Consider the following 13148-nt stretch of genomic DNA (forward strand, 5'->3'; position numbering starts at 1 on the left):
CAGTCTGACCTGAAGGAAGAAGATTAGGGAAAAGACTGAAATTTAATTCCTTTTTATTTCTGATTTTACTCCTGGATTCAGCAGACCTCACCCTCCTTCCTCCCATAAACAAAAACAAAACAAACTGAGTTGTGACACATAATCACTGTAGGTTATTGTAATTTTTTTTTCTTTTCATAGAACCTCTATTAGGCTAGAAGCAAAACTACATTACACAGAGACAGCTACTAGATGGTAACCAAAAGATAGATTTTTTAAAAATCTGTTGGTTAGCAGAATCACCAGTGTCTCCACTCCCAACAGGGTATCAGAAACCAGAGATGTTATACCACAGCTTTCCTATCATTACCATACCTACAGCAGAACAAAGTCAACCATGCTGAACAAATCCATATTTATAGCTTTCAGCAGTCTTCCCAGAGTGCAGAGGGTTCCAGTCATTTCCATCATGACTAAGAAGCAGTCCAGTAAGTATTGTCATATTGCTACTGCAAACATGGCAATCCATTTTAAATGATGGCCGCAGAAACACTGCCATGATTTACCACACTCCAGGTATAAAAGTTCCAAATGCCTCAAGAAATATATCTCAAATTTCCACATTCCTTCTATAAATTCCATAGGAATACTACCTGGCTTTAAAAATGAGCCTTTAAGTATCTTCAGAGCTTCAAAGGAAAGTGCAGCTGCTGCCTCAGAACCATTTAATCACTCAAAGCTGGATGATAGAGTGCACCACTTACCGCTGAACTGGGAAGGAAAGGGAATCTAAGTGGTCCTCGCCCTTAAAAGCCATATTTATCCTGTTCTCATGTGCACTTCTCCATAGGCTGGAATCTAGAAAGAAAACAGTCATTTAGTAAACCTAGGAAAACTCAGGCACCTTCAGCCCAGGCTGGCATGGCATTTTCCTGCTCTCCTGTGGAGAGAGCTCATTAAAACAAATAAGAAGTCTCCTTTTCCACAACTCCAGCAGTTAACTGAGGCCATTAAGTACATTTCACATGATAAACAATGTAGAGTTTGCATATTCCTGAAGATCCTGGACTGCTGCACAGGTCAGAGCCATCTGGGTTGAACATTTCTGAGTTAGTATTATTTAGCCTCATTCATTTAATATTACCTTGAATGCTAGAGAAAATCTAATGAGTATTATAGTAATTCTTCATGTTATTGTGAGAAAGATTGCAAGTGAGATTCCTTCCAGCCCTAATTATTCTGCAATAGGATTTCAGGATTGTTAAGTAGTGCATTTACAGAAAGGTCCTTGATGACTAAGTTACTGAAGTATTTGATCCTTCCATATTAGACAATTTCATTTTTTATACATTTTAAATGCTGCACACATCTTTCTCCTCCATGATTTCTCTTTATACCTAGAGACCAAGAGATGGATCCAAGCTTTATTGCACTAGGAAAAAAACAAGAGAGGAGAAGAAGAACTCCTCATTTTCACAAGAGAAAGGATTCTGTCTCTTTCCCCTCTTCCTTTAATTAGCCTCTCTTACATTAGAGCACTACCTACTATAGGTCAAAGCACATTCACAACAAAAATCACAGAGGATTTATTCTACAAAAAAAAGGTGAAGTCATTTTTACTCACACACGGCTAAAAGAAAACTAAGGCAAAATATTTGAAGGAAAAGACTAATCCATGACTCAGGAAGAAGAGGAAATGGATTCACTTGGACAAGGAGACAGGAACAGAGGGAAAATTATGCTTTCTCAGATGAGAAAAAAAACCTGGGATCAATGGATCTCACTCCTAGAGAAAATACTTTACATAGGAAATTACTGTTTGTGTCACCAAGTGAGGCAGAGTGCTTTTGATGTAGCTGCTTGTGAAATTCTGCTATTTGGTTATTTGGCTGCATTGTGCAAGCGGAGTCAGCCAGCATTCAAGATATTTGCCACCCCAAATTGCTCTTAATTGACAGAGAGTGGTCCTCACTCCCTTTCCTAGCAAACTGATCTCATTACTAATGCATGGCCTTGTTTTTTCCCCAAGATCTCACAAACATGTCCTGAGCACATAAAAGTATTACAACCAACATTATGGTTCACATGCTCTGTCCACTATTAGCTCCAGATTGCCCTGGTGATGGTGCCATCCTGTGTTCCTCCCTATCCCCTAGGTTTTCCTGGAAATAACAAATTTAATTTAATCCTTCTTCAGATGTATAGACTAAGAAGATTGCAATACAGGAGAAGAATCTATATAAAAAAGCCAAAACCAACACCAAAAGAAACCCACGTTAAAAATAGCTGAATTGGTACTGAAGTCTCTGGTTTAAAAAGATTGCAGACATTTCACAGGTTTTGACTGGAGGTTTGTATGCCCAAGTATGAAAATATTAGTATGTATTCTTCTGCTACTGTGACACACTAAGATTTTTAAAACAAACTTATTTTGGGGGGCAGGAGGAGGGGAATTTAAAGAATTTAGTGTCTGATATACAGATTTCACTAACAAAGTGAATAAATGAGCTATCTTCATTTTCTATTTTTAAAGACATTTAAGATTACCAGATACAAACAATTGTACAATCCCATTTACTGGAAACAGACAAATATCACAATAATCACTGTCTTCATTTGGAGGAGATAGCCTTAAAGCTGAACACATCCACATAAAACCTTAATCTCCACAATTATTTTTCCCTCCAAAATCTTGTCATTTAAAGGACAAAAAACAATATTTTAGCCTGCAGAATTACAGATTTCACGGACACTAAGCAACTGTTTCTGCTCAGCATTAGACCTGGATTTACCTTCTCATAGTACCAACACTAAATCAAATCTAAAGCTTCAGCTTCCTCTGGCAAGCTAAATCTACTTCACCATTAGCTCAGCCTACTACCAATTTCCACACATACAAATCAAAGCACCTGCTTGTACTCCATTACTTGTGATCAGTGACATAATGTACACAGACATAAATTAGATTATTGCATGTCCCTGTTCCCCATAAATTAGAAACCTGACAAAAGCACAAGTTTTTATATGCTGTCTTCCCACAAAGCACACTTTTATATTATGTCTGAGAGCCTGTAAAAACATTATCAACTTCTACTTAGAGGTTACTTATGCTCCAGGAACAAAAACAAAATGCTACAACAATATCTTAACCAAACTGTCTGGCTGGGGACAATGATTAGATATTAGCTCAAATCTTTAATCCCAAATTAATGTTGGCAACATGAGGAAATTCTCTGCCCTGGCATTTTGCCAGGGGATCCACTGTACCCCACAGGATCACAAGAGAGGTTAGAACACCAGTGATTTGTGGCACAGGCTTCTGGTCCTGCTTAGATTGCCTCCTCCACCTGCTGGGAATTACAGATGGCAGATATTGGTCAGATTCCTGAGCTCTCATTCCTCTTTCCAGGTAAGACCAAAACAACTGTACTTCCTAGTAAATGAGTCCTTCTCTTTAGCTGATTCTGCTTTTTATTCAAGTCCACAACACATGATGAGTTCTTGATGATGATGTTCTATGATGTTCTCATCATGTTCTTCATTATGAGTTCTAATCAGCACTCCTAAAAGCAAAGTCCTCTACTCGAGCTGACTATGGAGATGTTACACATGCACTCACTTTTATTAAGTGTAGATATAATAACAGATAACATTATTAGACTTCTGTAGGAGAGTCTAATTTTTTTTTTCCACTGAAAATATTTATTTCCATGATTAATTATTAGACCCACAGCTTGTCAGAGTTGCTGTCCAGATAAATTTGTACAAAAAAGACAAACAAACAAACCAAAAACCCCACTGCTTGTACTTTGCAACATTGATCATTTTGGTAGAAGCCTGAGTGATACACTGAAATAACAAATTGTATTCTTGGACTATTATGAAGCCTTTTATTTAACACTCATATAAGGCCTTACATCTGCACACAGCCTTGTATCACAGTGTAAATGCTGACTTGCAATTTGTTTGACTCCTCTGGTAGGTAGCAGCATGTTTATGTGGAATTACACGTACTCAAGGCAGCAGGCTCTGTGTCCTGCATTTTTCTCTTTGTAATTCCAACACTGAATTAGGTTTTGAGATGTTATTTCCTCCAGGAATAGATGCAGATAGGCAGAGTACAAACTACATTTCAATCCCATCCAATACAGCCAGCCAAAAGCTTTTTTTCAGAGAGCAGGAGTTCAGAAGACAATAAAGCATCACAAGTGAAAAAGCATGAAAGCATTGCTCTCAGAAATCAGCAAAGTATCAGCAAAGGGCGTGACCTTCACAGCCAAAATTCCCAAAACCACATAAGCAGGAAGAGGAATCTTGCTCACAGACAGGCACCAGGCCTTGCCAAAAACTGACAGAGAACTAAAAACATCTTTTAAAACTGTCAAACAGCCCACCTGTAAAACAGAGGAGGAGAAGCCTCACCCCAGCTTAGACCAGGCTTGGCAGCAGAGGGTAAACCTGTGCAGCACCTCATTAACAGAGTGGTGCAGCTGGAGCTGTTAGCCCACTGCTCCAGGACAAACCCCTCCTGCCCCACAAGAACTCCCTGCTGGGAGCCTCCTGTTGCTCCAGCCTTTTTAGCAATGGAGAGCAGCTTCTACAGGACCACAGTGCTTTTTAGCACCCTGCAAAACATGTTATTTCTGCTAAGAAAGTAAATTGCAACTCATAGAATCTCCCAGTTGAAATTTCTTCTCCATGATTCAACGTGTTCGCTTACATTTAACAAACTAGCTATTAGGAGGGTTTTAGCATAAGGATTCTTTTAGGAACAACATCCATACCCAAAAGTATCATGGTAACAGCATGTTTTCCAGATGAACTCAGTGTGACTCATTTTCTTCTACTACTGATGGCCCTAATGTTCTCTATCACAAAATGATGTCCTTAATAATTAAGCCCTGAAACTTCAGACAATTAAATTCACATTTTCGAGCTCATTCATGTCTCACATGTTCACCCTTGCAAAGGTTCAAATCAAAAGGCAAATCTGTGAACTTTCACCACGCCCTTTCTAACCCCTAACATCATAATTTCAACACTAAAAATACCTTAAAATAGGGTCAATCAAGAGCATAATTTCTCTTTCAGAAAGAGCAAGAAATCCACACATCTAGCCTTTGACTATTAATATTCATCTGAATTAGAAGAGCATGTTACCTATAAGCAATATGGCTAACCTGAGAATAAGAAGTTATTAGCTAAAAGTCATTTCAGACCAGATATCCCTTGATTAATATGAACAGTTCCTGTCTGTACTAAAGTACAATCTCTTTTCTGCCAAACAGTGCTTGCCCTTATTTTACAATTCTGGGAGTCTGGGAATCATTAGTTATTATTCTCCTATATACAGAATAACTGTTAATGGAACGCCACAAATCAAATTAAGAGCAAAATTTTGACAGCATTTATGTGAGAGGTCAGAAAGTAAATACATACATTCTGTCCTTCAGCAACACATCCAGCCCATCAGAAGTTTTTCCACACTAACCATTTAAGGACTCAAGATCCTGTGTCATTCTGCATTATAAGAGGCTTACATGGGCATGAATTAATTACAATTGTAAGAGCCAACTCAAAATTAAGCTGTGTGTCACAAATCTAAGAAACCATAAAATCAGGAGCAAAATAATGAAGAGCCCTTCGAGCGGTGCATGGAAATGGGTTGTATTAGCATGGGATCATATACACAGACCTATGGACCACACTCCTAGAATGCAAAATTAAAACTAGGAGGGAGTGGTGGCAAAAGGCACTACCTGTGACATTCATTCATGGCAGTGGCTCTTGCAGAACCAATAGTCAGAGAGCAAGCTCTGCTCAAAGTTTATGCCTTACACTTCAAGTACCATCTGAAGTATAAATTCATTTTCAGTCACAAAGGGGTCTTATTTTTATGACATATTTCTTCCCCTCTTTTCTCTCTGCTTTCTGCAGAGAGAGGATCTCATTTTAAATTTGTCTCTGAAAATATTCCTCCTAATATATCATAAAACAGTTTGTTTTGGAAGGGACCTTAAAGATCATCTCCTTCCAGCCCCTCCATGGGTTTCGGTAGGGTTATCTACCACTAGATCAGGTTGCCCACAACCTCCTCTAACCTGTCCTTGATTATACACACATACAAAAAAAAAAATATATATATATAGTCATCTGTTTATTTAAATATTTTCTTAATACTTCACTTATATTTTCATAATTCTAAAAAATGCGTCTTATTTTATTATATATTCATCATAAATTTCTATTACATTAAATATTTTTGATGTATAAATGATAATACATATGGAGATTTGGAGCATGTGTGTATATATACATGTGGTTTTGGGAATTTTGGCTGTGAAGGTCATGCCCTTTGCTGATACTTTGCTGATTTCTGAGAGCAATGCTTTCATGCTTTTTCACTTGTGATGTAGTTATTCATGCAAACTCAAGTTTGTGCTGTTTTTTCTTCTGGATACTTCCCATTTTAGTCCTGTTTTACATACCTATGCCTTGGAATATCCAGGGGGATGGAGAGGGAAAAACAAATAAAAATCTACCTCAGTCAAATAGGCCATCCTGAAAACTACAGACAAGGAATATGATTGTGTAGATCCTTGAGGGTGGAAGAAAAAAACAAATCTGAAGCCAGTACCATTTCTCTGCACACAGAGGAATTCCTTAATTAACTTTCTGGTTTGTGTTTTGTTTTTTTTAAAACCTCCTTGAACATAAAAAAAAAAAATCATTTATGATCTCCACAAGGCAAAATCCTGCTTTGAAAGCAAGATGTATAGGACTGCTCCTTCCATTTCTTTATTTTAGATAGTGGATCATATGAAAAACACTAAGTAGAACATATTTATCCAGGTAATTCAGCTTTCTCCAAGATTAAAAGTGGAGGAGATCAATCATCACATGTGCCAAAGTAAGTCCTTTTGCCAAGACATGAGTTTTCTTACAATGTATTTTTAACAAATTTTCCCATTCAAATACAAAATATCTAGAAAAATGGAGCTTCCATCAGCATGGATTACATTATGAAAATATTTAAAATAAGGAGATAAAGAATGGCATAACAGATTTGATGGCTTCTTTTCACTCACTCCCCCTCAAAATTATTTTAGGCAACAGGCCATTTTAGGTAACAGCCACGTGGCATCTTTTGGGTTTTTTAAATCTTATCAAAGTCTCCAAAATCTCCCCTTCTGCAAGGGACACACCAATTTCTATAGCTGGCAGTATTACGGGAACAAACTGATTAGTGGTCACATTTCTGGCAATTAGTATTTTAGAGGCAGTTTCACTGGAAAATAATTTACTTTTGAGGTCCAGCAACCGAATAAGAAGTGTCAGGTTGGGGCACTCCAGAGCTGTATTTTACCTTCTATGTGGTGCAGAATAATCACCATATAAAAATGTTTCTTGGTTCTCAGAGCAGCAGTAATGCAAACTGCTACCATGTAATTTTGGGGGGTCCAATAGACCAGGCTGCTCAGAGCCCCATCCAACCTGGCCTTGAACACTTCCAGGGATGAGCCATCCACAACTTCTCTGGGCAACATCTCCCAGTGCCTCACCAACCTCAAAGTAAAGAATTTTATCCCCATATTTAATATAAACTTGTTCTAGAGCCATCATCCCTTCTCCTGGTACCATGCACCTTTGTAGAAACTCCCTCTCCAGCTCTCTTTTAGGCTCCCTTCCAGTATTGGAAGGCTGTTCTAAAGTCTCCTCCAGGCTGAAGAATCCCAATTCTCTCAGCCTCTCCTAACAGGAGATGTGTTCCATTCCTGTGACAGTCTCCGTGGTCCTCCTCTGGATTCACTCCAGCAGGTCTGTATCCTTTCTGTGCTGGGGAACCCAGTGTGGTATTAGAGGTCAGAGGTTTGTTTTGCTGACAATAAATGACCTCAAGTGAAATTGCCCTGCTTTGGTCTCGTTTATCCCTGACACCACAGCCAGGATTTCATCTGGTCTCCATGCAGAGAGATCAGAAATAAAAGGGCTGTTCTTTCAACTGTGCAGGGCACAAGGGAAAATGGGAGATTTTTGAACCTTAGAATGTACAAATGTAGAAGTGTAGAAGAAATGCCTACAGAACAGAGTTTTCTGTTATTAGATAACATAACTCTCCCAAAAGTAATGAAATTGGAACTAAGATTCATTGTTTCCCCTAAAAACATGCAAAAATTCCAAAAGGACCTTAACATGAAAAGAAATAAAAAAAGGTCCTTTCCCTGTTGAGACATAAAATAAAGAAAAAATAATTGAATAACCCAAAGTTAAACATAATGCAAGTAAAAAATTGAAATAAAATATTCCAGAGTTTAATACTGTAAACAAGTACATAGAGAAGATATCACTGTGTTTAACCACTTCAAAGGGAAAGGAATAGAGACCTACACAAATAACTCACTGCAAGGAAACATGATAATATTTGCACATCCCTGTGTACAAACCATTACCTGTAATGAAAGGATTTCATCTTAATAGCCATTCCTGTTAGTCAGACAGGAAGTCTAAAAGACATCTTTATTTACATTGATATTCCCCAAAAAGAAAAACAAATCTGACATTTTAACAGAGAGGAACATAACAATATTATTAGGTCAGGTCATAGTCAAGGCTATATTGGACTAGCATCACAAGGAACTGCATGGTAAACAGTGGACATATTTTCACAATATTTGCCAGTGATGATTAAGTTTATAATTTTACAGAGTTAATACCAAATTGCTTTTCTTTGGTCATAACTCCGAAAACCTTAAGAGCAGCTTTAGACCAGTACAGATAAATACACATTTATCTAAAAATAAAACAACCACAGAAGACCACAAACAGCTAATCTCTAGTCCTTAAATCACTTCTCTATTTGAATTACTAATAAACTTCCTACTTCTTTCAATCAACTTCAGCATAATTTTTTCACCTTTCCACAACATATTGGGGAAAAGATAAACAAGGACATCAGAGAATACAGAAAAGTTAAAAGGGAAGTAGCTGACAAAGATCAAAGTTCTTGCCTGCTACTATGGTAACTCAACAGAATGCAAGAGCAGGAGATCCAGTTGGGAAACAAGCACACAAGAGGAACCAACACACCAAAGAAAACCTAATACACATGTGGTTGAGCTACATATTTTCAAGGATCCCAGCTCTCTTCATGCTCATTGCAAGTCCTACTTTCAAGTCTACCTTTTCTAGATAGACACAGCAAATCCAGTAAAAAAACTTCCTGAAAGCTGAAAAAAAGTCAAAGTATGATGTGAAATTACCTATACACTAAAAAGCAAGAACATGGAGCCTACAGCAAAATTTGAGCATAGTTTCTATTTCTTGCTTCTTTCATTTAATTAACTCCAATTAGCACTTCCAGACGGCCTGTCAGCAAACTATGCTACCTAGTCATCATAATTCTACACAAAGAAGTCATAAAGCAGCAGCGAGCTTTTTCTGTTTGTAAGGAGAAAATACTTCATTTATAATGTTGAACCACTGCCAAAGAAGATCCAATCGCCAGATATTTTCTTCTTCCTCTGTCCTTCACACATACAAAAAAAAAAAAGTGGAGAAGCCAAAAAGCTTTAACAATATCAAAGAGAGGGAATCCTCAGCAGGGCTAGAGGCAAAACTGCTCTGGAGGATTGTTCCCATCTCCGGTGTCTCAGGGTGGGCGTAACATGAGCAGGGCACATCCAGAAACTCCAAGCAAACCCAAAGGCTCAGGGGGACTTTCCAGCCTGCTGACATTGTTTTTGCACCAGGGATCAAGTTGGGTGTGGGAGCAGAAATTGCAAATCCTACTCAAGTCAGTGAGCTGCACTCAGCCTGTGTGCCCCAAGTTCTCCTGAGCCTCAGGCTGCTGAGCTCTGGAAAGCCAAGCAAAAAAAGTTCAGGTGGTATTCCCTGACAGAATGGCAGGTTTTGTAAGGATCACAGGATATCCTTACAAAATTGGAAGGGACTCCAAGGATTATCAAAGTCCAACTTTTGGTCCTCCACAGGACAATCCCCAAGAATCACACTGTGTGCCAAGAGCATTGTCCAAATTTTTCATCAACTCTGGCAGGTTGGATTCTGCAAGCACTTCCCTGGGGAGCCTGTTCAGTGCCCAACCACCCTCTGGTGAAGAACCTTTGCCTGATATCCAACCTGAACCTCCCCTGACAACTGCAGGCCGTTCCCTCAGGCCCTGTCAGAGGTCACCAGAGAGATCAGTGCCTGCCCCTCCTCTTCTCCTCATAAGGAAGCTGTAGACTGTAATGAGGTTCATAGGACCCCAGACTATGATGAGTTGGAAGGGACCATCAGGATCATCAAGCCCAACTTTTGGCCCTGCACAAGACAGCTTACTTTGGAGCTTTTTGAGTCTGGGTTTTGTTGGTTTTTTGTTGACATTGTTGCTGGTTTTGTTTTTTTAATCTTTCCCCTCTTCCCAATTCACAGGCTGAGGTCTTAGTATGGAAGAGCCAAGGAGGAGATCACAGGCAAAATAATAACAAGAAATATAAGGAGAGGAGTACTGTTGATTAGGAAATAAAGTTTGGATGTTGATGAGTGTGTGAACAACCATGCCACACCCAAAAATATTGTAGCACAGTAGACACAGTAGAGAGCTATGCAGTTTCAATTAAAAAGTGACTGTACGTCACAGTACTTTTAATTACTAAATCCCCAAATTTGGCAGGTACACAAGTCACAGCCTGTATCTTCTCTTGCACTGGTTACTCCCAGATAGCCAGCAAATCACCCAAGTCCAACAACTTCACATCTATCAGCTGATGTTCAGTAACCCATTATGCAAAGATCTGGCACACAAGTTCTGAGTACACCATGAATTGCTATACAGTCTGTTCCAGGATGGCTGCATTGTTTGTTCTCATGATTTTCTAAAAATGGATATTGAAAGAAAAGAAAAATTATTTTTTAAACTTTTAAATCTCCTTGCAGAACAGGCTTAGTGTTTTGATAAATATTTCCCATTATTATCATGAGGTTGTAACAGTTTGTGATGGCACAAGTAGAGACACATACCAGAATTAGTTGGAAGGAAAAATCCCAGAGCCAATTTTGCTATTAGCAGCCAAATTCAATGAATTTGTAATCATTAGGTTTAGGAGTGCTCAGATTCCAGACTTTATTTTTTATCCCCAAAATATAACAGTGACTATAGGGGGTTTTATCCATAATACTAGCTTGAGCTTGGCAGTTATTTATGACTATGCCACAGAACTTTGTTTCCCTGCAAGTCAAACAGAGGCACATTAGACTCACATTTGGAAAGCAGTCTGTTCACTCATTTCCAATGCAGGTCTCTGTACTATTAACCCTCCAGACACATGAGATTGGTAAGAACAAAGAAGTGTAAAAGTTCTCCATAAACTTCCATTTCCAGAAATTGGCATTGACTGGTTCAGGTGCAAATGCACCAAAACTTAGAAGTCACACTGCTGATCTACTGCCCCGAAAATTTCAGTCGTCTGACATGTTTCTTTCTGTTGCTGCCTGTGATATGTGGGCAGTGGATCAGCTCATCTCCCATTTGCAAGAGTAGCTAAGAGAACTCAAAGTCCCTCCAGAGAGCTCATTTCACTATTAAAACACCAGCACTTTTCCATAGACAGTTCCATGATCAAGAGTTTCCTTCATCTCCATTTCCCATTATCAGCCTTAGAAAACACTGCCAATCCTCAAACACCCATCATCTCCAATATTTCTGGTGCAACCTAAGGCAATAATTGGCCTCAGCAAGAAAACAGACACATTCCTAATCCCTCAGGGTGACAGAGAGTACTTTCCACCTGCAACTGTGGCTTTCATCATTTTCAGTGTGCCTACGTTTAGAGATGCTATCAACAATCCAGTTTTTACATCAGCTGGATCCAAGGTACTGCTTGTGCCAATTACACTTACATTATTTACCAGTAAATATCTGAGGGTCAGGCATGTCAAATATCTTGCTAGGTATTGCCAGTGCCCACCCACTGTTGTGTTTGGGCATCCCACAGGAAGGATCTGCCATCTGTGCAGTCAGGCACAGTCCACCCCAAGAGTGGGAAAGGATGCACGCAAGTTTTTCTTTAGATTCACATTATCTGGACAAGACACAGAGCAGAGGTTTCAGGGAAATAGCCCATGAGCTCTCTCAGTCAGTGCCCAGGTGAAAGAACAGGATCCTGACACCACATATCACCTGTACTCATTGCCATGACTTGAATGTCACATAGGCAATTTGAAGCTCATGAAAGTATGGCCCAGCTTTCCCAGCTTCTGTCAGTACAGACCTCAGTAAGAAAACCACCCCCTAAAGTACAACCAGCACTTGCACAGCAGACCCAAAACCTGAAATACCTTTATTTATTTAAAGATGGAGTGCTGTGACCAGCAACATGTACATGCAAGGGAAAAAGTGACATCCCTAAATTGTAGGATAAAAATTTAAATTACTGCAGTGGTAAATGTAAATCAGTTCTGAGACCCAGCCACCTAATTGTCCATTAAGATATCAAAAAACAGATTCTTCTTTTAATTTAATAGTCTTCTAAAAGAGAACCCAAGAAAATGTTAGGCATTACTCATGGTAGAACTACAGGACAGAGCTTTCGACTCATGACTCATCCAATAAAAGGGAAAGCAGTTCATAAGCAAATTCTGAAAAGTTTCAAAGCACAAGATGAATTTACCTTTTAAAAAGAAGCATTTCAGTAAGTTGGGGTGGAAAAAGAAATCACTTACAGGAAACATAGGGCAGTGGTTACATCCATGGAATGAAAATACAGAAATCATCCTGCTTTACACAACAAGGTGCATCACCATCCTCTCACAGCTATGCAGAAACTTATTGAGCCTCTCTCCCTACTCTGATAATGAAGTGATAATGGTCCAAATCCCTCTACTCTCTTTAGTGCAATGACAGATTATGCCTGCAAAGGTGGGGGCTGGCGGTGCCTTTTTACAGCCCTTGAACCTCAACTTGATTCTAAAGCACCAGCTGAAATCTAATTCCAGGAAGACCTCATACATGTGAGTGAAATGCGTAAGGCACAAAATTTGATTTTAGTAAAAACGTGAAATGGTTGAATCCTGACAGAAGGTGACTAAGAAGGGAATCCAGTAGGAAGCAAATATAGAAAAATAAGTCAGGAAGTTTAACATTTTAGAGCCCCTAAAAAATTAGAATAAAC

General features: G+C 38.9%; 1 protein-coding gene across 1 annotated transcript in view; it reads right to left on the reverse strand.

Moving 5' to 3' along the window:
* The window catches only part of INSC (INSC spindle orientation adaptor protein), a 128808-nt gene that overhangs the window by 91593 nt on the left and 24067 nt on the right, over positions 1–13148 (reverse strand). The window contains exon 2 of the mRNA XM_071427897.1: positions 744–837. Within this exon, the coding sequence (XP_071283998.1) occupies positions 744–796 (53 nt within the window). The 5' untranslated portion in view covers positions 797–837. The remainder of the gene's footprint in view (positions 1–743; positions 838–13148) is intronic.

Source organism: Agelaius tricolor, unplaced genomic scaffold (genome assembly GCF_023055355.1).
Source record: "Agelaius tricolor isolate 1412-34295 unplaced genomic scaffold, bAgeTri1.0.p SCAF_5, whole genome shotgun sequence".
Taxonomy (NCBI): domain Eukaryota; kingdom Metazoa; phylum Chordata; class Aves; order Passeriformes; family Icteridae; genus Agelaius; species Agelaius tricolor.